The sequence below is a fragment of the Centroberyx gerrardi genome, chromosome 20, assembly GCF_048128805.1.
Source record: "Centroberyx gerrardi isolate f3 chromosome 20, fCenGer3.hap1.cur.20231027, whole genome shotgun sequence".
Taxonomy (NCBI): Eukaryota; Metazoa; Chordata; class Actinopteri; order Beryciformes; family Berycidae; genus Centroberyx; species Centroberyx gerrardi.
The window spans coordinates 6,745,231-6,771,148 of NC_136016.1; the positions used below are offsets into that span (position 1 = coordinate 6,745,231).

General features: G+C 45.0%; 2 protein-coding genes across 5 annotated transcripts in view; both read right to left on the reverse strand.

Annotated features, from left to right (window-relative positions):
- Window positions 1-1,081: 1,081 nt before the first annotated feature.
- cep131 (centrosomal protein 131) lies at window positions 1,082-22,576 on the reverse strand. The gene is made up of 26 exons (XM_071907740.2): window positions 22,450-22,576; window positions 21,234-21,430; window positions 20,884-20,978; window positions 19,007-19,118; window positions 18,590-18,717; window positions 18,059-18,163; window positions 17,264-17,440; window positions 16,957-17,074; window positions 16,744-16,860; window positions 16,006-16,198; window positions 15,415-15,512; window positions 15,027-15,206; window positions 14,656-14,847; window positions 13,955-14,092; window positions 13,699-13,824; window positions 13,447-13,563; window positions 12,482-12,584; window positions 10,806-11,007; window positions 9,559-9,666; window positions 8,738-8,855; window positions 7,735-7,809; window positions 5,576-5,718; window positions 5,163-5,340; window positions 4,815-5,011; window positions 4,491-4,551; window positions 1,082-4,371 (listed from the first exon to the last, which is right to left on the reverse strand). Exons 2-26 carry the CDS (start codon window positions 21,417-21,419, stop codon window positions 4,300-4,302), a joined length of 3,339 nt encoding a protein of 1,112 aa, XP_071763841.2. The 5' UTR covers window positions 21,420-21,430; window positions 22,450-22,576; the 3' UTR covers window positions 1,082-4,299.
- A 371-nt stretch (window positions 22,577-22,947) lies between these two features.
- Window positions 22,948-25,918, reverse strand: part of rnf213b (ring finger protein 213b) — a 30,344-nt gene continuing 27,373 nt past the window's right edge. For all 4 annotated transcript variants that reach the window (XM_078290864.1, XM_078290862.1, XM_078290863.1 and 1 more), the window contains 6 exons: window positions 25,659-25,860; window positions 25,485-25,562; window positions 25,063-25,260; window positions 24,693-24,782; window positions 24,000-24,178; window positions 22,948-23,421 (listed from right to left, as the gene is read on the reverse strand). In XM_078290864.1, coding sequence (XP_078146990.1) covers window positions 23,283-23,421; window positions 24,000-24,178; window positions 24,693-24,782; window positions 25,063-25,260; window positions 25,485-25,562; window positions 25,659-25,860 — 886 coding nt within the window. In that variant the 3' untranslated portion in view covers window positions 22,948-23,282. The remainder of the gene's footprint in view (window positions 23,422-23,999; window positions 24,179-24,692; window positions 24,783-25,062; window positions 25,261-25,484; window positions 25,563-25,658; window positions 25,861-25,918) is intronic.

Genomic DNA, 25,918 nt, shown 5'->3' on the forward strand with positions numbered 1-25,918 from the left:
ACAGTATGGGCGGTACCATTGTGAAATGAGCAACAGCTGCTGGCAATTGGTCAACCCCCTCAACCCCACAGTGTGAGGGGAAGAGGTGGAGAGAGAGAGAGAGCGAGAGAGAGAGAGAGAGAGAAAGAGCGAGAGAGGGAGGGAGAAAACGAAACAGAGAAAGACCCTCTCTCCAGGTTGCAATAAAGTTAGACATGAGCAGACAGCTCTAAAGAAGATCTTTGCTATGATCACAGTGTGCGGAGACCCTGACCCTCACAAAACCTAATGACAGACAAGAGACAGAACAAGGCACATACACACACACACACACACAGGCCCATAAACAAACAGACACAAAAGGAGCTGTCAGTGCAACAAGCAGGAACATGCAGGGCTAATGTCCCCCAGGTTCTCCAACAAGCTGACAGCCTGTTTTTTTTTTTATCAAGGAAGGAGGCTTCAGTCTCCCCGTTCCCACACAAAGACAAACATCTCTATCAGTCAGATAACTGTACAGAGTCAGAGGAGGCCCCCCCCCCTCCTTTTCCCTCTCCTTTCCTCCTCCATCCAGCCTTCACCGGCCCAGTCAGCGGGGACCTTGAAGCCAAGTGGGAGTCAATAGTCGGCGTGCCTCTCTAGGTTCGGTTTCCTCTGCGAAAAGGGAGAAAGGAAACATACAGAAAGGAGAGATGCATTTCAATACGCAGCGCCGGTCGCTTTGGCAGGCAGAGGAAGCGAGCTAGCTGGAGGGCGAGGGAGAGAAGGGGAGGGAGAAAAGAAGTGGGTCAGCTCTGGACATTATTCCAGATGTATAGGCTACAACATCCCTCTGGTGTTTTCAGCCCGCCTTCATAAAGGCATAAGAGGGGGAAAGGACACTGCAATTAGGGAGCTATTATGGTGAAATCTCCGTTTACACAAGATATTCTAGAAACATTTGGTTTACAGACATTTGAGCATAACAGCTTGCTGGTATTTCAACATAATTGTTTAATTAGCAATGAAATTATGCATGTTAACAATTTTGACATTTTGGCAATAAAGTTCAGTAAGTAAACCATAACGGGTTCCAAACCAACAACTATTTTGGCTACGCATTCATATTCCAGAGGGTATTGACTAGATGTGATTGAAGACACTTTTCCACCAACCAATGAGTTATGGTCCGAGAGAGAGACAGGGAGAGACAGGGAGAGAGAGGGATGAGGGGAGGGTGGGGAGCCGAAACAAGCGAACAATTGTTTTTCTTCTCTCGGCGAATAAGGACGAGAAACACAAGTCCGTCTTCCAAACAGTCTTTTTCTTTTTATTCTCTTTTCGCAGATAGATCAGTCATCTTTTTCACAGTTTTGAACCATCACTATGAACAGCAATAAAAACGAACAAATAAAACAACATAAGAGTTCAGTTCGGTTCAGTCAAGAGCTAAGAGTTTGGGCACAAAGGGTTATACTGAAACCATATATATATATATATATATATATAAAAATGGAAACATGAAAACAAAACAATAACCGACGACAACTGGAGTGGTTTGTGTACAAAGTCAAATTAAAAATTCAACCAAATAGACTACTTTCAGTGTGTGTGTGTGAGTGTGTATCTGCACTCAAGCCATCAGGGTCATCCCAGGTCAAAAAGAGAGGAATGGTGGAACTGTGGAACGAACACACACACGCCCACACACAAACACACGCACACAAAGGCAAGGCTCATTGGCACATGTGGGACGGGCATGCGCGACAAATGCCAACCCATACTGCCACCCTCTAGGGTACGAGGCCAACAGCCCCGCCGGCTGTGCCAACACCAGCAGAGGAATGGGAGGCTGGGAGCAAACTGTGGCGCTTCAAAAAGCTCGGGCCTCCAAGTCACGGTCATTATGACTCGCGTCTAATCTCAGTTGCTGACCGTGAAACCCGGAGTGATGCGTGACACATGCTAACCTTGACGGGCAAATGAATCACGTCTGTCTCTCGCTAAAAGACTAAGCGGGGATTTTTTTATCCTTCCTTTTTCTTTTTTTTTTTTATAAAAGGTCTGTGAAGAGAAGATGGAAGTGAATTGAACTATTGGCATTTTGGTCTGCCTCCTCCTGGCTGACATGACATCACTTATTTAATGCCTCTGAGGTCAGAAACCCCATTACCCATAACCCCGCACTACATAAACCCCTAACCTAGATCACTAGATTACACTTCATAGGAACCTCGAACATTGTGGCTCAGACACCTACATTCCATATCAGAAAAACCTGACATACTGTACTTCAACCATCTGAAAATGGCATAGTTATTACGCATTACCACAATTATCTTGTGTTTCTGAAAAAAGCATGCAAAAAACATTGTTTGCTAGCTTTTTTGAAATTGTTACTTCAAAACCTTCACCTCGTCCACAGCATTTGTATGGACAAATAACACTACAAGGGTCAGATAAGAGTGCTAAGTGGGAAAATAAATAAAAAAAGAAAGAAACAATATAAATATTCTGTGACATGAGGTCTAATTGGGAGGGCCGTGGAGCCGTGAGAATGGAAGCAGAGTGTGGTCTGTCACATCGTGTTGCACCTAAATAACAGGCTTACTTCCTGGTTTAGAGTTTCCCCTGCAGCGCAAACTCTTGTTACAGCCCCCCCACCTATTTCAAGCTATGGACTTTCTGAAAAAGACCATTCTCACTGAAATCTTATCCACAAAGAGTTGCTGTGTCTGCGAGAGGCACTTCTTCTAAACATCTTCATATATTTTCATTTTTTACGGGTTAAGAAATTAGAAACAAAGCACATGAAAAGAAAAATCAAGGTAAAAGAAAGTTACTTTTAAAGCCAAGTGCTGAGAAGTTTTGGCTCCTGAGAGAATTACAAAGCAGGGCTGGACAATCCATACCCAGCGTTGTTTAGGGATAGTGTGTGACATGGCCCCCTTTCACCCCATTCAGAGTCTGATGCATTTTGTCACAGTGCTGCCTCTGGATCTGGTGTAGCAAAGCCTATAGGGCTTCTAGCGTACGCCTGGTCACATGAAACCAGCAGTCTTGCCTTGTGCACCCTCTCAACCCTCCTACTACCCCACTCTGTCCCAGGCTCTGCTTTCCTAATCCTATAAACATTTTCTATGCACATTCCTCCATCACGCCGCCCCCCCCTTTCTCCTCTTTTTTCTTTCTGTCTCACATTCAGAAACGTTCAAAACCACTCTGTAATCATGACCTCTCTGCCTTTGACCTCAAACGCGCCGTCAGAAGTCCCATCTTTCATCGCTCCTAACCTTACATTTGCCTACAGCCGTTCCTCTCATTCTTTCTAGCAACATTCTAGCACACGCTCTATAACTTTAGTCTACAACCGATGTTAGTACGCTACTTCTAACCTCTTTGTTAGATTTGATTTTGGTGCAAGACTCGCATAACAAACTGTTCGGAGCTATACTGGGCTGGTCACATGGCTGCAGAGGGGGGAGGTGGAGGGGTTGAGTTGTTGGGGTGTTCCTAGCGAGGCTGGATCATGTAATTAGCACTAGCCCAGAGGGGGCACTGGGACAAAAGACATCTATGACTCAACACACAAAGGGGGCACCGAGAGCCCAGGCTCGTACAGGCACAACTCTCAGCTCTGACGCTGAGTGATCTGAATCCTGGGGGTTGGAGGGGTGGGGGGTGGGGGGGTTGGATGGCTGTAAGTGGGCCTTCAGAGAGAACAACCCCCACCTTCTCCCACTCCCCTTTACCCCGGCAGCGCAGGCCTGGGCTGGTTTTTGAAAACATCTGGAACTGTTCTCTGTGGCCGCCAGAGTCTGTGGAGAACAAGGAGGCTTTCCTGCTCCCGCAGAGCGAAGAGAGAGAGAGGGGGGTGGGGGGGGGGGGGGTGGTACGGTCACAAAAACTGCAGCATTCCTCCTCCGGAAGGGAAAGAACGGACAAGATAGCCTTTCGGCTGGCTCCTGTGGGGCTGCTGAAGAAAACAGCCACCTGGTTTGTGGCATTTAAAAGAAGGGAGGTTCTGACACACAACATCCTCTTTCATGCCTAGGGAGGAAACCTATAGAGTGAAGCCCGGCGCTTTCCTTCTATGTCCCGTTTTGCATGTTTCAAATGAGGTAGGACAAGGCTCGGTCCCTGGAGCTCCCTCGCTCGGCCTTCTGAAGTTCCACAGGCTCCATCTCGCTAGCAGGAACAATATCCAAAGGAAAACCAAGAAACCGGGGGGGGGGGGGTGGCCCAAGTGACACAATGGATAGAGTGTCGAGGAGAGAAGGAGAGAGACGTTGGGGGCGGGGGAGAGCGCTCCAGAGGGATAAGACCTGGCCTTCCTGTCAGTCACTTCTCCAGCAGCTGCTTCCTCTGCTGTTCCCACAGGGCCTCCAGGTGATCTGCCCTCTTCAGAGCAGCCTATCAGAGGAGAAGGAAATATTTACTCGTGCTGTCAATCATCTCTCCCCGAGTGTGTTTACTTAGTGGTCATGCTCTGACAGAAAGATACAGTCTTCGCTGCATAACTGGCTTCTCACCTCATGCTGCTTCCGAAGACTAGTGACGGTTTCTTCCTTCTTCAAGATGGCTGACTTCACTCTGGAAAATCAGAGGGAGGAGAACATTATCATGGTGTTAGTGCTATTTCTTGACCAAAGAATGGGAGATTTTGCTGCTTTTTTCACTTAAACCCAAACCTTTTCTTAACAACCGATTGATCATCCTCTTTCCACAGTAGATAAATGTCCAATCCCTTTATTCAGTTCATCTAGTCATCTATTACTCCATCCATCTACACCTTCATCACTTCTGCACTCCTCCTTCAGCCCATTAACTGCCCTACCCACTCCATCCCGCCTTACCGTTGGTGGACCTCAGCCAGCTCCTCCTCCTTCTCCCTGGTGACTCTCTCCACCTCCAGCCGTAGCCGGGCCCGGACCTCCGACACCTCAACCTTCATCCGGCGGTTCTCCTCCTCCGTCATCACCAGCCGGTCGGCGAACTCCTGCCTGATCACCTCCGCCAGGCTGCGGCGCTCCTCCGCCAGCTTGTCCCTAGTCTAGACAAGAGGAGTTGGACTAAGTCAGATGGGATGGCAAATGCATCAGATTGTAGTTCTCTGGATATAAACCTTTGCTGACTTGCTATTTGGCAGTACACAGAAGAGAAGGGTCTTAAACTTTGGTGAATGACAGTGATTTGCTCCATACCTGTGTGACATCCTCAATCTCCTGTTCTCTCTGTCTGAGCAGGCCCTGCACTCTGATCAGCTCTCCATCTGTCTCCATCTGTCTCTTCCTCAGCTCCTGCTGTTTCTCCACGGCCGCCCTCTCGGAGCGCTCCAGCTCTCTCAGCTCAGCCTCGTACTTCTCCCTCACGCGCTTCACCCTGGGAACAGCATGTGTTACTGGTTGGTGTTGATACAAACATGTGGACCATATGGTGAAGCTGCAGTTTACACGAGAGGAGCATAGGGCTCCAACGGCAGGAGCAGAAGTGAAAACCAGCAGAAATAGTCTAGAAGTGTAAAATGGATGGACGCCACACTCTCTCCGTTAAAAGTAATGCCATAGTTTGTCAAAAGCGACGTGTACCGATTGTCAGCGCACACACACACACACACCTGTTGTCGGCTGCCCTGTCACACTCCTCTCTGGCACCGCTGGTCTCTTCCTCCAGCCTCTGGATGGCGAGCTCGATCTCCTTATCACGTCCTCGCCGCACTTCCTCTTTGAGTTCACGCTCCCGACTCAGCAGCCACGCTTCCTGTGGACACAAACACACACGCTGTCACTCCTAGCTACCGCTTGACTTCATATACACACACATGTAGAACCATGGACATACATACGCATTTAAATGATTTATTTATGTCCACATAAATACAAGCATACAAGACATAAACATCATGAACGCAGTCAAATATTAGGAGTCAGTCAGTTACATAAGTGCCTAATTGGCAACCACATTGTTGCATACACACACACACAAAAAAAGGATGATAATAATGACAGGTCGAAAGATAACAGATAGTATCCACTTCATAGGTATAAAAAGCAGCACCTTCTCCATATTGAGCGGCTGCCAATGATAGCGGATACTGAACAATACCTCGCTAACTGCTTGGCCCTTCTCTTAGGGAGACCAGCCATCTGAAGGCCCCTCACAACTAGCTACACATGACCCAGGCTGCCAAATATGAAAACTAAAAGTTTACACTTGTAGCCTAGCTGTGAAATGGTCTGCTCCAGCTGTTTATATTTCAGCATCTTGGTAGAAAGGCTTCCTCTAGGCTGTAGTCAAAAGTACAGCCGACCTCTAAAATGAACAAAGATCTTCACGGACAACAACAAGATCGTGGTGTTGGCTGTAATATTAGAGAACACGTCTGAATCATCACTACACAGACTGACCATGCCTGGCTTGACAGTAGAATGCTTATAAAGCATTATAGATGACCTGAAAATAGATGCGATATCTTTTGATATCAAATCCACTATTCTGTCATGCCTACATATGTAAAGCCCCCTGTATGCATGGCAACCATTCAGGATGTGAGACATGGTTTCGGCTATCTGATCATGACCATGATGTTTACAGTGAGGAGCATTGACTGTCAGGAAGCTGGATGGAAAGATCAAGCTTAGTTGGTAAAACCTGTACTTTTGCTTCTATTGTGAAGATGACAGTGCTCTCATCTATGGCACACACACTTCCAAGAAAACACACCAATGATAATCACCATGGACCAAAATGCTTTTTTGATTATTTTAATTATTAACATTCACATGTTAGAGTCACTGACAAACAGGGGAGTGGTGCGTTCGTGTTTTTCTAGCCTGACTCAGTGCCCTGAGGGTATTGTCCATGACATTCAAACATGCAATAAGCGATTTCGGACCCTGTAACCAACCCTGAACCTAACGTGTGCTATGTGGAGATTTCCGTGAGACGTAATGATATAAACAAGCAGCCACACACGCGGGCCAGCTGTGTTGTTGTTTTCACCTCTTTCCTACAGCTTGTTGTCAAAGTCGGCCCGAGTCGTAGCTTTTCCTCTTTCTAAAACTAGCTCGTCTCCTCCCTCGCAGTTTGAAAGCGGCGCTCTACCCCTCCCATCCCTGAAAAGAATTCTAGTGAATGCGGAATCCATGAAGCAAGCGAGTAAACTTGTTCAAGTAGTAAACTTGCTACCTACCTCTTCACTTCACAAAATCTGGCTAAGCAAGACTGGTAACGGGCGACATTTCTCCGTAGGTACTTTATGCACGGTTTGTCCTTAAGGGCTTTGCTGTGCATGTTTACAAAATGTCGTGCTGTTTCTGTCACCCTCTAGTGGTCGGAAAATCGCTTAGTGTAGCTTTAAGAGGAAAATGGGAGGTATGGGGGGCATGGGTTGCTCTCACTCTCACTGCTGCACAGACCATAGAGATTTGGCAATGTGCCACCTGCTATGTCGCTAAACACAATGGAAAATGACCATTTATAGCAAAAAGGCTCAGCTTCAGTTCTTTACAAGTGTACTGAGTGAGTGAGTATCATTCTTCAATTTGAAACAGAGTGGCACTATGAACACTCAGAACCTCTGGTTTCACAGCATACAGTAGTGAGTGGCTGGCCCAGATGCTTAAAGGGTCCTATGGGGACAATAATTCACATTTACAGGGTATTTAGTGGTTTGCTATACCTCACCATGAAGAGAGGGCGTGGCTGAGAGCAGATACAGTGCAAAACAACACATCCATGCAAGTATGTTCTCCAAGTGCATGCACACACACAAACCTCTTTTTTCATGTAGTTTTCTTCCCAGGTCTGCTTTTCAATCTCCAGGCGTTCTTGTAATGCTTTCATCTCCACCTAGTTACACAAACAACACACTCAATTAGCCTGCTACAGTCCTGCTACCTGCCATCCAAGCCCCACCTTCTCCTCCTGAGACCTCTGCTGAATGCTCATAAGGGTGTGCATACTAGACAAGACAACTGGCTGTTCCAGAGAGATTTTCACGATTGGGATGCTCCAAGAATGCTTCTGAAGAAAAACAATAACAGATTCTGTACAGTTCTGCAGCGCATAGATAGAAACGGTCAAAACTGGAGAGAAGGGGAAGTCAGACACGGTATAAGAAGACTCTCCATTAATGTTGAAATCATAGATTTTTTTCTTTTGTCTCTTGCCACTGAAGCGGTCATATCTTTTCCTGTATTCTAAATATAACATAACATCTTTGACTTATACCTCAGTCATATACTTTGTTGTTGTTCTGAAATCCATTTGTCTTAAACCTTTCAAATTCTCCTTCCCTTTCCCTTGCTTACAGGTTGGAACTTCAATCCTTTTCTATGTGGCAATCACATATAATTCTGTCTGAATACGCCAAGAGGATTGTGGGAGTTGCGTGAAAATGAGCAGCTTAGGTGTGAAAATTCATAGTTAAACGTAGTATTATTGTGAAAATGTAAGGTTATTTTATTAATAAGATATTCAATAAACAACAGATATGATTTGTAGAAAATTGTGTTCTCAGGTGCTGTAAACCATGACAAGTTCGACAGGTATTGAGGAATGAACTGTCTCACCCCTGACTGGCTGACCTGAATTTGCCTGTTACTGACTAGAAAGCTGTAGCTATAGCTCCGTGGTAAAAAGGAAAAAGAAACCTATGACACAGCGTTTTTTTTGCCCACTTCACTACATTTTTCAGGGTTGCCCTGGTTTCCTTCCTAAAGTTACTGCAGTTGGTTTCCTTCCTGAAGTTATCCTGTGCTCTGAGCGGAGTCATTACCTGGTGTCTCCTCTCCTGCTCCTCTCGGGTCTTGTCCAGCTCCTCTCGGAGGGTTCGCCCGGCCAGAGAGCTGTTGTCTTCCAGCTGCCTCCGCAGATCCTCCAGCTCCGCTCGCTGCCTGCGAGAGAGACGCAGAGGAGCGAGCTCAGAGTGTGATTCACACATTTCGTCACCATATCACATTATAACAATCCCTGTGGCATGGAGCAGTTCACTGCCAAACTATGGTGTACTTTTTTAAAACTTTTAATCATTCCAGGAAAGTCACTTGAGACACACACAGGTACACACATTCCCACCTGAGAGCCACCCTAGTACAACCAGTCTTCTGCTGTTTGCTCAAGGGCACCTCAACAGTGTCCCAGGATAATGACTGTAACCTAACCATAACCCTAAATAGAAGGCTTGGGGGATTTGTTTTCTTGATATTCCATTGATTCAGTTTCTAATTCCTAGGACTGAAGTGGTCACTAGGCAATATGAGCTTACTGAATATTGTTGTGTGGCAGATTTGGAACTATTGGGACCCAAGTGATTTCTGGGGATATCTCTTTCTAGATAGATGGCTCTGGTTTATGCATTTGCACTCTCATTCCAGGTTGCAGTAAAGTTAGACGTGAGCAGAGAGCTCTAAAGATCTTTGCTATGAGAGAGAGAGAGAGAGAGAGAGAGAGAGAGAGAGAGAGAGAGAGAGAGAGAGAGAGAGAGAGAGAGAGAGAGAGAGAGAGAGAGAGAGAGAGAGAGAGAGAGAGAGAGAGAGAGAGAGAGAGAGAGAGAGAGAGAGAGAGAGAGAGAGAGAGAGAGAGAGACTTTGACCCTACCTAGCAGCCAGCTGGGCCAGCCTCTCCTTCTCATCAGCCACCTCCTTGTAGAGACGCCTCCTCTGCTGCTGCAAGGACAGCTCCTCCTCCTGGAGCTGCTTCTCATATCTGACACACACACACACACACACACACACACACACATATATGTAAGTGCGATTGTACACATGCTGCTAGGATAAACCTAAACAATGGATAACTACTAAACAGTGGCAGAGCACACAGAGAGTCTGTTTATCAAACTCTCGCTAACAGTAGCATCTCATATATGCTAGACACATTCACAAACTGGTGTATTTCTGCAAATGGAACAAGGTCATCGCCAAATTCTCTATCTACAATGGATGTAAGTGCAATTAAAAGCCTCTCCGTCTGTCTCTCGACCTCTCAGCGCAGGACAGGCAGCGTGATTGCGGCGCTTCCAAAAATAGCCATGAGAACATGCGTGAGAAATAACAAACTATTAAGAGAGGGAAGGCCATCTCTGCAGCACCCCAGGCTTTAATGCACTCAGCTTCACACAGACAGCTTGGCTTGTAAGAGGTTCACCTTGAAGCTACTTCCCGTTTAGTTTTTCCATCGTTTGGTTCAGAGTAGCATGATTGTCCGGTCGGGTGTTTCAGGGGTTCCCGTGAATGTGTTTACATTCTTGTGGCCAATTCAGCCGTGGCCACAAGTTTTGTGTGCATCTATGTTTACCGGTGTCGAACACTGCATTTTAGTTTGTGTCAAACAATGCATTTTATTTTACACTACCAGTCAAAAGTTTGGACCACATTTTTCTTTATTTTTACTATTTTCCACATTTTAGAATAATAGTAAAGACCTCAAAACTATGAAATAACACAAATGGAATTATGTAGTGACCAAAAAAAAATCAAAACTATCTTATATTAGCCGCCCTTTGCCTTGATGGAAAGACAAAGGCTTTGGAAAGAAATTCATACATAGGCATCAACTTCACTATTTATATTTGTCTAAGAAACAAATTTAAAGCATTTAAGCAAAAGCCTTTAGATCAAAACGGCTTTAAGATAATGAAAAACATACTACATTCAATCGGGTGTGTCCACACTTTTGACTGGTAGTGTATAATGCACTTCGTATTAAAAGCAAATCTTAAAGTGCCAAACAATGTCACACAATTAAAAGCAAATAAAGCAAGGAAGCAAGAAACAGAGGTATATGGCATATATAGGCCAATATGTGTGATGATGAATTATGAGCTGTATGATCTGTATGACTACCTCTGCTTGGCCAGCTCCCTCTCTCTCTGGCACTGCTCCTCCTTCTCCCTCTCCAGCTGCTGGCGGAGCTCCTCGCACTGGCGGACGTAGCGCTGGGCTGCCCTCTCGTCCGCCTGCAGCAGCTCCGCCTCGTGGAGGACCCGCAGCTTCTTCAGCTCCTGCTTGTGCTTGGAGATCAGCTTCTGGATCTCTGGCTCCAGACCTGGGGAGGGAGGAAGGAAAGCAACAGTTACACACGTGTGGTCGGGGCCTGCAAGATGTTCACCGCATACCGTATAAAACTGTGGGGGAGAAGAAAAAAAGATGAGTGAGAGATGATTTCAAATGTGTTTTTTATTTGAAAACAATGGTTCCGACCATTCATGAGTCAAAAGTACCATAAAGCATTTTCTTTTTCAATCCTGGTGGAAAAAAAGAAGTAAATATGCCTGAGCAGTGAGTGATTCAAGACAGAGAAACAGTTCTGGCTCCTCAAGCCCTGTGACTGTGCCAAAAAAAAAGAAAACACCTCCCTAGCATTGGTTGATTGGTGTCTGTTACTTTTTCAAGGAATCGGGCCATCGCAGGCAGGAAACAGCGCACATGGAACAAAATGGTAAGGTTCAGGAGAATGCACGTCTTTGCTCATGTTGCTCTTGCCCAACACAAGAAACTGAGCAAACCAACTGCAGCTACACATAATAATTTTAATGCGACACTTCACGATGCAGCTTGTTTTCTTTGAGGTAGTTCGGTTGCCAGCTGTTTGGAAGGACAGAGCCCTCCCAGAGACAGCATGAGCACTGAAAAGTAGGATATGTGTGTTGGTAGCTTGCTACGGGTGGAAACATTTCAAGACTTCTTACAGATTTCATAAACCAATTAGTAACCAAAGTTGCCATCCATGCCAACTTTCTGAGATCAGTGTCCTCTGAGAGGGATGTGAGAACAACTTTGATTAGAGTTTTTCACGGCAGTCTTCTAAATTTTTTAGAAGAAAACCTAATTGGGGCCAACGACGGTAAAAACCACAGCCCCAATTACGCCTAAGCTGTCCCACATAAAGATGATCACAGTAAATATCCTTTATTAAATTGTTTTTGCAATGGCCTTCTTACCTGTAATGACTTTCTGCATAATTTGTTCAAAAATTCAACAAGATCCACCATACCCACTTGAAACTAACTGCATAAAAGGGACACGCAAGGGTTTAATATGCACTGGGAAGAACCTCTTTTGCACATCATATTTCTGCTATGTTATGTTTACCTTTTTAACTGATTGTATGTCTGCAGTTTTTCATTGAAAATTAATAAAAACTTGGTCAAAAAAAAAAAAAAAAAAAAAATGCACTGGGAAGGAGAAGCAGAAGTAAACAACTGGTGACGGAAGTTATGCCACACCACTGCTACAAAATACATAACACGCGCTTATTAGATGTAGCTCAGGTTCTGAGCTGCAGTTATAATTTGGTTAACAGCGTAAAACAGAGGATTTATGAAAAAGCGAGACGGTCCTGATATAAGCAAGGCAAGTTTGACAGATGAGGGCAGACACGACAAGTTACCCCTAAGCATACTGGAATTACATGTTCTGTTTCAGAGCTTAGCTAAAGCTATTGGGATCAGGGAGCCAGCGAAGCAAAAACAGTCAAAATCTCGGATTTCCAATACAAGCTGAAGCTATCTGTAGAATACCTTTGACAGTGATCTCTTTGATCTTCTTGGTCTTTTCGTCGATCCATTTCTCCCGACGGACCTTCTCTGTGGCGCTCATCAGCTCTTTCAGCTTCTTGATCTCCTGTGGATGGAGGGAGTGAAGGAGGGCAGAGGGCAAGTTATGTTGTGGTATGGTGTCACAAGGTCACGATAGAGTGAAGTGGCACTAAAGTGATGAAAACTACTGATACAGTAGCAGCACACCGCCTTGGTCCTATTTAAAGCAGGGGGAGTACATTGTGGATCACAGGGTTCAGTTTGTCACACTGTGACAACAACAACAACAACATGTAGGGGAATAAATTCAAGGTGAAATACTGATGTAAGATCAAATGGATCATCAGGAAACATCATACAGCCAGGTTATGAAAGGACAGAGTTCAGAAAGTGTCAAATAGCCTACTGCGCAGTAAACCAGCATCTTAGGAAAAGGTTCATATCTGGTATGAGACCAAAGCTACAGACAAACCAGACAAGAGAAAAGCCTGAGGAGACTTACATGCAGACAGACTGTCCCAGAGAAGATGTGAAGGATGAACAAATGAAAGAAAGAAGCAAAGGTGGAGTGAGAAAGATGACGGTGACGGGGATGAGTGGGTTAGAGGGAAAAAAAATGTTACCTCGCACAAGGGACCCAGAATTTGCCACACCTAAAGCCAGAAAAAATTAGACATACAGACAAGGACAGAGAAAGAGAGGAAGGAGAAAGAGGAGGAAAAGAGAGAGAAGACAGTTAAACAAAAGCAGCACTGCAAGAGGGCAAAAACACATGAGGTGCAGAGACACAAAGCATAAGCAGAGGCAGAAGTTATTTGCAGTGAAAAATGAGAACCACGCGCAAAACACTCGCAAGTCTTCACAGAAACATTGGAATAATTTAGTGACTCAAGTTTGCCCCCTGGTGGGCAAAGCCGGGCCTGTGAGCAGCTCATGCCCCATCTCACCATTTCATGCTGCTCCTGCATCTGGGCGATCTTCTTGGTGTACTTCTGGTCCACCTGCTTCAGTTCTCCTACCACTCCCTCACAGCGCTCGCTCAGAGCCTTTTTATCATTGATCAGCTGAAGAGAGAGAGGACACGTTTTAGACACAAAGACAGACAGAATAAGGAGAAGAGCATAGAGAAAATAAATTGTTTGAGGCATGAGAGCAGGCTGCAGCTGAGTTTGGATTGTGTTTGGATTGTGTGTGTCTACCTGATCGATGAAGGCCAGGTGTCTCTGGATGGTGGCTTCATATTGTTCCTTCTGGAGCTGGAAGTTTCTGTTCAGCTCCTTCTCCGTCTCCTTCACATGTCTCACCGTCAGCTCCCTCTGCTGGGCCTGATGGAGAAAAGAGGAGGCGAGATGACAGCTGATGTTACTGAAGAAATGCACTCTACTTGAAAATGTACAACAATGAGATGTGACTGCGTGAGGAGTGTGTGTGTGTGTGTGTGTGTGTCTCCCCCACCAGTGCGGTCTGCAGCATGTTGACGGTGCGTCTCTTCTCGTCCAACTCCAGCTTGAGTCTCATCATGGAGCCGGTGATTTCAGCGGCGGTGGCCGACGCCTGCTCCACGCCGACCAGCTCCTCCTCAGACAAAACCACCTGGAAACACAGAGGAACCATTCAGCGGTCAGTCAACACAAAGCAACTCTTAGGACTGAAGTCATGAGATCCAAAAAAAAACCACGAGGATTAACACAATCAGAACACCGGGTGGCAGTTTAGAGTCAACTGAATAAAAAAAAAAAAGAATAAAAAAATATAACTAGAACTAATTGTATCCAGTCCATTGGCTTATTCATGGCGATGATGTATGTTTCTTTCTGAATACAAGAAGAGGATTGTGGGAGTTTTAAATTTGCACAATATTCCAACTTTTACTTCCTTTCATGAATTAGATATTGCACAATACAGAACTGGTCTAAACCATGGCAACGTTTGACAGCACACAGTGAAGAGGAGTGAAGTGACTCATCCCTGTCTGATTGACCTGAATTCCCACAGTGCCTTGGGAAAAACACTATGATTAACACAATCAGAATATTTGCCGGCATGCTAGGGTAAACTGAATCCAAAATAATGGAAAAAAGAAGCAATTACTGTCAATATTAGGAGTCTGTTTGCAACAAGACAATCAGTTCCCAAAACAAACTCCAGACCCTCACCTCTCTGTGTGACCCTGAGGTGACGGAGCGCGGTCTCTCCTGTTCGGACTTCTCCATCTCGTCCAGGAAGCTCATGATGCTCTGCAGCTTGGCCTCGGACAGCAGGGCGCCCCCGTCTGGCAGCGCGGGGTTGTGGATCAGCTGGCCGTGACGCTCCAGGTTGTCTGTGGTCAGAGAGTTGGACTCGCCGTCCTTTGATGAGTCATGGGGGAGATACAGGTTAAAGTCACGGCAAGAGTAGCTTTCTAATGTAGCAGTTTCATTCTGAATGAGGGCAAGAAAAAAGCAACCAAAAGGGCAACTAAGTAAATAAGTAGGAAATGAATACTTCAAGTGATAAACGTGCCATAACGTAAGTGCGGAACCCTGACCTCGTCTATCCACGCATATTTGTCTTTGCGGTAGCTCTTGGGCTCCGACAATCTCTCTGGCTCCTCCTCTAGCAGCTTCAGGGTGTCCAGCAGCTCGTTGAGGGTGGTTTTAGACTGGGCCCTGCTGGACAAAGCACCCTGACGCTGGTCCTCCACACTCACCGACCTCTGGAGGATCTCCTGGAGCATGGAGATAACAATGTGAATGGCAATTAGACAAGTGCTATAAAGGGTTTGGACTGGCAAATGAATAACGGATCAGTAATTTTGATCATTAAATATCAATATCGGATACAAAAACTTGCATCTGACGCTTATACTGTAGCATCCACTGAAAAATACTGTAATTCTCACACAACAAGTGGAATTGGAAGTTTCTATTAGTTACCTGGGAGCACTGGGAGCCTCTGCGATTGGACAAAGCCGGGGAAATGGCTCTAAAGCTGGAGACTTCACCAAGATCAGTCACAACATTCACATTGGAGTCTGTGGAAACACATAACCAGTGAGCACACCTATGGGACTGTAACATATTTTCCATGTCAAAAATACCATATTTTTCTAGACCTTAACTTCTTGACTGGATTTGAATTTTGTTGGTGTTCAATATGACATGTTATTAGTGGTTGGGCAGTATGAATACGCTTAGTTATATCACACTATAGCTGTTCTTCTTATTCTTCATAACACAAATTTGACAATAGATGAAATGCCAGTGGATTTTCAGTTTGTCCAGTGTGGATTTACAGTGTGTATTCATATGTACACTTCACTGTAGTGAATGTTTTTCCACACTTTTTGGGGTAATTCCCAAACTCAAGACCTGGAAATGATCAAATTCACATTCCATAATTTTCTCAATTTTCCAGACTTGCGTAGGAACCATTTTAATATGGCCAATCTCATGTTAAAGGGTGACTTCACAGAATAACAGTGATGGATCTGATGCTGAAAGAAACCAGAACAGAGGCATACAGACCTGTGTTCTTAGCTTTGACGTCAGTGGGTGACATCGGGCTGTTCTTGCTTGGGGAGGCTGGGGTGTTGTTGGTGGGGGAAATCTTAGGGGGCTTCTTGCGCCCCACCTTACCGCTCTGCCTCAGGCTTTCCAGCTCATCCTCCGCCACCTGCTGCACCTCTGCAGCCCGCTGGGCTCTTTTCTGCTGCAGCTCCTATAGCATGCCGCCCGAGGGAGACCGTGGGCAATCAGTTAGTGAGCCAACAGCGTTTGTTTTATTTGGCTCAGCAATGTTTCGGAAACATCTGGATTGTAAGGACGAAGAGGCAAATCTCCTAACAACCAAAGATTGCACCATCTTGAGGTTCCACTGGAGAATTAACCATCTGCTAATAATGGTTAAAGTGATAATCCACAAGATTCTTGTTTTGTTTTTATTTTTTATTTTAGCGACATCTCTGATGCTAAGTGGTCATTGCTGTGGTGTTTTTACACTTTTGCACTTTCCAGAGATCACTTGTCAATCAAACAGTAGGATCAATGGATGCTTATGGTTTGAAATAATAAGATCACAAACAAGCATGATCTCCTTTCATTATGAGGCTACATGTAGGTTACATTTGGTAGGCTACTTTCATTCTTTGTAATCCCGTGAAATGATTTTGAAATGTTGTTTTACTATTTGAAAAGCCAGCCAGAAGAACACCAGGGAATAGCAACTACAACTACTAGCAAAGTAACGTAAATCAAATGTGTTACCTGGATGGCAGCGAGGCGGGCCAGACGAGCCTTCTCTTCACGGATCCGTTTCCTGTCCTCCTCCTTCTTCTTCTGCTGCTCTGGGCACCTGTCCTCCTCTGCTCTCTGTTCCCGCTCCTTCAAGGGAATGAGACAGAGAGGGTTTATACAATAATATCAAGGGAAAGAAAGAAGAAACAAGAGAGCCAACCTGTGGAATAAGGCGATGGGTACCTTTTTCTTGGTGGCGAGGATGCGTTTGAGCACCGCCTGGCCAGCATGTTGTCTCTTGGCATGGCGTCTGTACCAGCGCTGGATGGTGACTGCTGCATGGTTCACCTGCTGAATAAACCTTTAAATATACAAGACAGGTGCACTTATGAGTAATAGAACAGTAAACGGAAGACAGTGGTAACCATGATAGTGGATGAATGGAATAGTTGACACATGGTAGAAAAAAGAGAATACAGTGGAAATAAGCCTGTGAAATGGTTAATATCATGATGTATAATTTAGAACTCTGGATGAGGTGAAGTCTGACCTCTCGGCCTCCTCCTCAGTGACCTCTCTCCTGCGGGACAGGATGGGGCTGCCTCGCTGGGCTGATGCCGGGCTCTTGTTGTTGGAGGTGGACAATGTTGAGAAGTTCTTCTGGGACTTGGTGAGGGAGCCGTTCTCCAGCGATACCTCGTCGTTCCCCGTGGCCTTAAGGATGTTGCTGAAAGAAAAAATAAGAGAGATATCAAGATGAGAAATGGGATTATTATGAGACACTTTTCACACAAGGTCCATTAAACATTAGGGTTCGACCGATTTTGAATACTGACACCAATATTTTTGGATTGAAGTTGCTGATAGCAGATATTTTGAGTGGATATTTAATATCTTTAAATTAATATGAATATAAATATAATATAATAATATAATATAATAAAATGACCATTGCATCATGCAAAATAAATAAATAAATAAATCTAACTATTCAGTGTTTCCGGCAGAATTTTATTCTAGGTTACTGAAATGGCATTTAGACCACGAGACACCAAAACTCTCCATTGAAACCCGGGATAATAATGATAATAGGCATATTCATGCAATCTGATCAAAATGGGGGGCTTCCTATACAAGAGTAGTATTGATCAATCATACAATAATTTATACAATATATGTATTTAAACAAACTGCATCATATCCATCGTGTTGGAGGTGCCCAACACTGACTGGCTAGTATCTGACTAGTAGAAAGCCAATGTTGGCCCGCTATATCGGCCTAACCCTATTAAACATGCCACTGAAACTATGTCAAGCAAACAATTGTGCTCATTTATGGACTTACTTGAAAGAGGGCTTCTGGTTGGAGCTCTTAGGCGTGAGTGGCTTTTCAGAGTAGTTATTGTGTAAGATGGTGGTGACAGAGTTCCCCACAGCTCCCTTGTTGCTTCTATAAAAAAAAAAAAGGTAAAATGATACATTTTCTCTAACGGACAGCTCTGATTTACAAACCTGTTGAAAAGCTCATGTGTTGGCATCTACATTAAGTATCAAGAATGCCACTCTACCACCTTCAAGGCAGTGCAGTAATCGATACGTGCCTTGACACAAATTCTTACCATAGTCCAAGTTGAGCCTGCGCGGATTTTGTTTGACAATTTTCGGGGGAAAAAAGCCTCAGTGAGTGGGTGGAATGCCTGAAGGCAGTATCAGCTGCCATTATTCAGCAGGTATGAAACACGAGACGCAGATAGTAATCCAGAATGCAGCAGTGCAAGTAGTCACCAGGCCTAGGGAGAGGCCCGTCCCTGCTCTGTTGAGCTATTCCCCAGCTGTGTGTGTGTGTGTGTATGGATGTGTCAGAGACGCTGCCCACCTGTTGTTGGCGGTGAAGTTGGCAGCCAGTGCAATGCCAGGCTCTCTCTTCTTCAGGCCGGTGGGAGAGTCCATGCTGCCTGTGCTGCGGGAACTAGAGGGCAGGGGGAAAGCTCTGGGCTGGTCATCCTAAAATAAAGAGAACATACACTTGTTACACTTACACAATCTGATAAACCTGACCTACTGTAACATCTGAAAATTTAAAAGCACAGAATGGATTATCTTTCAATGTTTGAAAAAGGAACAAAGCTTTTGTTATTAGCTACAGTTGAATATTTAACTAAAATTATCTTTAATTCTGGTATTGGCTATGCATATGATGATTAATAAATCTGTTATTATGCATATTAGCTATATATAGTCTATGACAAATTAACAAATGGCAAAGTGTGGTTGACGGTGATATGTTAAGTACCAGGATGTTCCATGTGGTTCTATCTGGTGAGGCCTTGCTGAGGCTGGCCAGCTTCCTGCGTCCATCTGAGCTGCTGTCAAACAGGGCCAGGAAGTCGTCATTCTGATCCTCACTGTGAAACACATAAAAGCCAGCCATAGCTAAGGTTCACTGTTTTATATTCTATAATGTTGCACTATGCTTCTTTGGCATTAAACCAAATCATCACCAATCAAACATCATCCAGGGTTCTATTGCCAAGCGTGTATGCATTTTAAGAGTGAAACAGTAGTTGAAAAGGCTGAGGTGGTGGCTGTCTGAGCCAAACAAATTATTTCAAATCTGCCCTTTTAAGTGGGGAAAGAGCACATGGCTTGCGGGCTCGGTTTTCACCCAACAAGGGCTTAGCGGTACACAACACACAATTAAGCAACTCAACACAAAGCAGGGGCCTTTAAGCATGGCCTTCAGTGGCAGCTTTTGTGATTAAATGTTGCCGTGACAGCTGCATAGACGGGACTCATCCCCGTCTCTTCTCCCCCAAGTGCTGGAATTCAGTATGTAGCAGCAGCCCCTCTGCCAAGGGGAATTCCATTATGGATTCCATGCAAATGCACACATGCATATGTTGATCCCAGTGGCCTGTCATTCATCCTTCAAATAGCCTTACACACCCCAAACACACACCAGCAACTCCATCATTAGTCGCAGATGTAGGGTGACCTCCTGTCTGGCCTGGCCTCCGCTGGCATCTGTGCTGGAGCCTGCCTGCGCTGTGCAGGGTGTTGCTGTCTGGGTGAGTGTATAAATGTGTGTGAGCATGTGTGTGTTTAAGTGAAGGGTGGGGGGGGGGCTAAGCCAGCTGGCCCAATGAAAAGCAATCTGACAACACTAATTCAGGCAGCACATTCCTCTACGTTTCCTTTTACAAGAGAGTGATGCGTGGAGGGGAGGAAGCAGTGGAGAGGGAGAGGGTGGAGATCGACCCAATGACAGTCCTGAAAGACTCAAAGAGTTGGTAGTGGGTATGGAGGGGGGTATTTAGAATGTCTTTAAATTTAAAGCCCCTCCGCTCTGCATCCTGGGAGGCAGCAAGGGGAGCGGGGATGCCGGCAGCTGCCGGACAATAGAATCAGAGCGTGCACACACACACTTCTCCTTTCACTAGCTCCTGGTGGAGGGGGTAACCCGACCCCAAGGTCCCGGCCCTCCCCCTCTAACCTGGGACAAAGCAAGGCCCTGCTCCCCCCGAGCAACAGCCCCCCAGCTTCCCTCCACTCTTTATCATGCAGTAGCCGGCGCGCCACAATGCCCATTGTCCCAACTGACGAATCTTCTGGGCCGCCAGCTGTTGCTCACTAAAGAGAGGCACGCTGCTTTAAAGAGTCAAGACTCCACGCAAGCCGGCTGAGCTACAGTAACTGTTCTTGCAGTTATGCACTGTGGTAACATGAAGACTGGATCAGAAGACTGTCTGACACAGAATGTGCAGATTCTACTATGACATTTCCAAACACAAAACTATTCATCGGTTCTTCATATTTCAATAGCAGGTAGGTCTAATTACTGTGGAGGTCATGTGATGAACAATCTGAGAACCAAAGAGCCAGCTTTGCCTGAAGCTTTGCAGAGTGCATGTAGCAGCACATACTGTATGCAGCTTAGTGTATGTCAACGATTAGGAACGACGAAAACAAGATAATTCCATAGAGCTATCAGAACTGAGAGGGGAGCCCCTTTCCAAAATACATACAGTATATATGAGCAATACTTAAGCAACATACTGAAATATTGCTAGTCTAGTTATAAATGTGTCACAGCATAAATAGTTCCATCGTTATTACATCCCTGCAGGTGTGTATGCATATGTGTGTGTGTGCGTGTGTGTGTGTGTGTACCTTAAACTGATGTTGGCCTGCTGGTTAACCTGTGTGGTGCTGTTGGACCGCCGAAGGTTCTTGATGGAGCGGGAGCTGCCGAAGGTTGCATCACTCTGTGGATTTAACAGACTCAGTGAATGACATGGTTTGACTGTAAACATTACACACTGGGTATCATGAAGCATTCTGATGAAGTTCACTGTTTTAGGAAAACTACACAACAATCCTGATGCAATCCTGTCTTGGATAATGCTGTCTCTTGATTAGATTCTCTGATCACTCACACACCATCATCAGCTACACTCCCCATACCTGTAATACCGTACATATTGCAGTGTAGTGCACCTGTGCCACAGTGGTTTACTCACCAGGGTGTTGCGTTTTCCCTTGCTGTCGCTAGCCACAGATACCGACACGGAGCGGGAGAAGTATTTCCCAGGTGATGCACTGCTGGGCCTTTTGGACACAGAGAGCTGGGAGCCTGTCAAGCTGAGGTCCAGAGCATCTCCTGAGACACCTGTGGGGATGGACGCGGGGCTACGTGTGGTATGCATCCTTTGTAGGCCTGCGAAGAAGGTGGTTGTAATGACTATGAGGTGCAATAGGCCACAAAGCCCCCCACCTATTTCTCCAGGGACTCCAGCAGGCGCAGCAATGAAAATAGACGAAATAACAGTCACTTTCCCCTGGCTTGTTTGTTTCCCAGGGTAACCAACAACAAAGCCACTCACAACTTCCACTGCCGCTGAGGTGGCTTGACAACTGAGGAGGAATACGCTAAGACAAAGCCGTGGTAAAAGCAGTGGACAAAATGAGAATTAGGCTGCTAACGTTATATCATGTTCTGTGGTCTAAACCTATATGTCCATTACGTTAAGCAAGCAGACCCAGTGAGAAGACTCTCATTAAAATGCAACGTTGTTGAGGCTATAATAACTGTACCCTGACGTTACTCCCAATATGTGAGCTAGCGTAGTTATCTCTTCTAAAACAATTCTCTACATACAAAGCTAGCCAACGTTAACTGTGTCAAGGACAGCATTTTACTATTGTTCGCTACAATGTTGCAGGTGTATGTTTGTGTTATTATCTTCCTAGACAGGAAAAACAAGCCCAGTTGAGCATGAGAGGTAACGTTATGATAAAGAGGTAGGAAACAGCATTACAGCAAAAATGTGATGTTCTGTGCTATTCTCAGCTAACAACATAACACTTGCTAGCTGGCAAGGTAAGATACGTTAACAACTATTAGCTAACACAATCACTGTAACTGCAGCTACGAATAAATCTTGTTACCGTTACCTTGTTGTTGGTTGGGACAGATTATTCCCAAGGTACGTTAAGCAACTGATGCAAATCATATCAGAATAAGATAACGTTACACTGATTTGTCAAATCAACGCATCGTTTTAGCAGGCGAAATGGTATTCCATTCCCAACGTAGCGTTAAAATCCTTCAGGGAAATGAAAAGCTGCCAGATTTGTTTTCAGAATAAGCCTTCTCATGCCAAAGCAAAAATTTCTCCTATTTACCCCCATCATCACCAGATGAGCAAATATGTTGGCGAATGAGCAAATACTTACAATCAGAAGCTGGATGGCACCATTGTGGATTATTTAGCCAAACACAGCACTCATGAACTATCGCAAATATCGTTTAACTGCCAAGACAGTCCTCCGCTGCTCAGTGAAAGTATTCCGTTCGACTCCGTCGACCAAGATGATAAGGAACGAAAATAACGCGCAACATCTTCTCTGTGGCAACAAAACAGTAGAGCTCCGCCCCTCGACGTCTGGGAGTGGTGGAGAATGAACAATGTCCATTTATTCGAGCATCTGATAGGCAGGGGAGAGCTGTCTGTCTACTGTTCACTGTGCAAGGGGGCATGGCTCAAATTAAATGTTTGGTTGACTATGCAAAGGGAGGCGTGATGACAAGATGAAAATAAGTTTTTTCCCCCAAGTTATCAGTGTTGGGGAATGCTTTCATAGAAAACAATCCAGTTCCAACACATTCAAAGGTGATTTGTTAATAGTTTCCTAACACCACAATAATAGAATGAACATAATGCAATGCAATAATATGGTTCATTTTTTTATTGTACCACTCTCCCTCTTTCCTTTCTCTCTCTCATTACATATTCAAGTTTAACCCCTAATAGAAACATTTATAATATTCACATTATGGAAAGACACATATATTTAAAATGTTCTGCCTCATCCTATCATATGGAATGAATGAATTATAGACACTGAGACAATGTTAAGGCAGTTGAATGACAGCATCATGCAGATATTCTAATATAGGTAGTAGTAATAATAAAAAAGAAATCATATGCCCTGTAATAATAAAAAGAACATCAGAAATGGTTTATTTTTCTACAGAAATGATCTATAAAAGACTTGACTCTAATGATCTATATTTTTCTGAACTGTACAGCTGCCCTCCACACATCAGCTCCTTTGTCCAGTGTGATGTCCTCTGGTAAGGAATCAAGCCCCGGCAGAGGTGGAAGGTTTTTCTGATCCAAATGGTTCTCCACAGTGGACCTGATGCTGGAGACAGCAAGGAGGGAGGGAAAGGAGGAGCAACAGTTAGCACTGCATCCATTGTTCTCTCCACACACATTCCTATTCACTTCCCTGTCCAGCTGCTGCTTCAATAGAGATGACCTGTGCCTGCAGAGGGTATATAACTTAAGCCCCTTTCCCCTGACAGATGGCCGCCTGGAGGGGTCACGCTCTGGTCCTGGGAGTCAAAAGGCCCCAAATCCCAGGGGAGAGCTCAGGGTGAGACCCCCACACTTCACTGTGACTGAAAGTGTCCACTTTCAATGGATTCCTTTAAATGAGGGTGGTAATCTTTGTTCTGACAATAGGCACACTTCTTTCATTTATGAGACTCCAAAAATGTCTTCTCTTCAACAAAACCACTTTGGGCAAACAGGGAAATACACATCCCTTCAAACAAAATAATGCAAATGCTTTGTAAATGATATGTTTTACCATTTGTTTGGTGCATTACCTCCTGCAGACCCTAAACTCACAAATGGTCAAAATACATTTGCTAGTTGTGTCGTCAGTATGGAGGGGGGCATACAAATGGCTTGTTGGTGATATTAGAGTTTGCTTACTCCCAGTGTGGCAGGTAGTCCTGGTCTGGCATGGAGTTGCTCGTCTTCAGTAGGAGAATTTCATGCAGCTCCAGAGAGAAAGTGTCAACGTCTGTGACAGCAAGGAACATCTTCACTCCTTTCCTCTCCTCCTCAGACAGCTTCTGCTGGAATTTTGAAGGCAGCCTCTGAAACGGGTCCTGGAACATATAGATAGTGGACTGCGTGTTATCAAAGTTTGATTCACACCTCTTGATCCTGGATGCTACGGACTGCATCAAACTATACAACGCTTATGAAAATCTTCAAAGTATGTGCTTCGTGGCAGAAACTGCAGAAGGAATTCAAACAATTCACTTTATTGTTGGGGTCAAACACTGAGCGCCTGCCATGTCGGACGGCACACTTTCTACGGATTTACAGCCCAGCAAGTTTAGCTCTTTGTGGTCTTTGAGGTCAGTCACTGGCAGCTAGCAGGGGTCACATGAGTGAAAAGAATTACTCAAAAACAAAATATGCGGTCACCGAGGGGGAGTTTCATGCATGGCTTTTGTGTTTCTAGGTCTTTAAAGTGGCTCGGCCTAGGCACAGATCCATTGTTGTGATCAGTCATCAACAGTCAATAGGGATAATTCTGTCACACTCTCGCCTGTTTCTCTTGTGACTGCCGTATTCAGCAACCTGCTGGCACATTATGATTTTATTCTTACTAACCTGCTTTCGGCTCAGCATGAGCTCAGATTTCCAGCAGGTTAGGAGCTGCCAGGTGAATATGCTGTGTTCCAGTCTACTCTCTCCGAGAGCCTGAAATGAAAATGAAACAGAAGGGTTTAATGGATTTAAGTGATTTAGGTGATACTAGGTTAGATCAGCGCACAGTAGGAGAAAGTTTTATTCCACTTATTTCCAAAGTGCACAATAGTGGAGTGGAGTAGTCTATAAATGTGAATACTATCATTGTATAGACAGACTAACAATAGGGTGGTGTAATAGTGCCTCGCATACAAAAAGAGATCCATATAATCACATATTATTTGCATAGCTATGTTGAAAGAGAAATATCTGTAGGTTCGGAGGTTTCTACCTTGGCTACACAGCTGGAGATCTGCGGGCCCATCTGCAGTGAATCAGTAAGGTAGGACAAAAGTTGACCTTGGGGATCCCCGCCCGTCTTGCCAAGGAAGCGCAGGCCAATCTCCACCACAAACACGGCATCACAAACATCAGTGTATGAACGCAGCACCGTCCGCATGGCACCGCTCACCGATCCCTTCAGCGGCTCCTATACCACAGACAGAGCAACTGTCAGCAGGCCACTGAGTGGCGCCTGGCAGGGGGGAGACCTCTCCCGGTGAATGGAAACAGAGAGGAGTTTGGGTGAAGGAATTTGACCTCTAACAAAGTGGCCTCTCAAAATCCCACAGGGGAAACTACTGTGAACATTCTTGGGCTGGCATTTAGTCAGTGTTGTCTCTGGACAAAGACTGGTACCAGAAATGGACTTACCTGACGAATCTTGTCTCTGACCTCTGTTAGGACCACAGAGAAATCCTGTAGGTGTCTGTTCAAGTACCTTGAGGTGTCCTGATTTTGATAAAAGTGGACAATAGAGCTGGTTAGTAGAAAAGGTGGCATCACCCAGCATTTGCATGCAATTGTGAGATCCTTTTCCATTCTTACCGCTTCGATAAGTGGTTTTCCGGTCAGGAAGCGACGGGCCAGTTGGGTTTGGATCCCTGGCAGGTTGTAACTAATGTCAGTCTCCCTGCCTTTCCTCAAGGTGTAGTGGCAGTGGGCTAACACCAGGGGTAGCAGCTCCCTTTCTGGATGGCACAAGGTTAGCTGGGTCTCTGATATCTCCTCCAATGGAACACTGTATTCACTGGGGAAATATCACAGGTAAATAGACAGTCATCTGTAAAATGCCAAAGTCTTAATCA

Excerpts from the sequence above, each read along its gene's own strand:
- cep131 (XM_071907740.2), bottom strand. The coding sequence starts at position 21,419 with ATGCATACCACACGTAGCCCCGCGTCCATCCCCACAGGTGTCTCAGGA. Across the intron at positions 17,441-18,058 it reads AACCAGAAGCCCTCTTTCAA|CAACATCCTTAAGGCCACGG; the intron begins GTAAGTCCATAA and ends TTTTTCTTTCAG. Across the intron at positions 9,667-10,805 it reads AGGGAGCTGGCCAAGCAGAG|ATATGAGAAGCAGCTCCAGG; the intron begins GTAGTCATACAG and ends TGTGTGTGTCAG.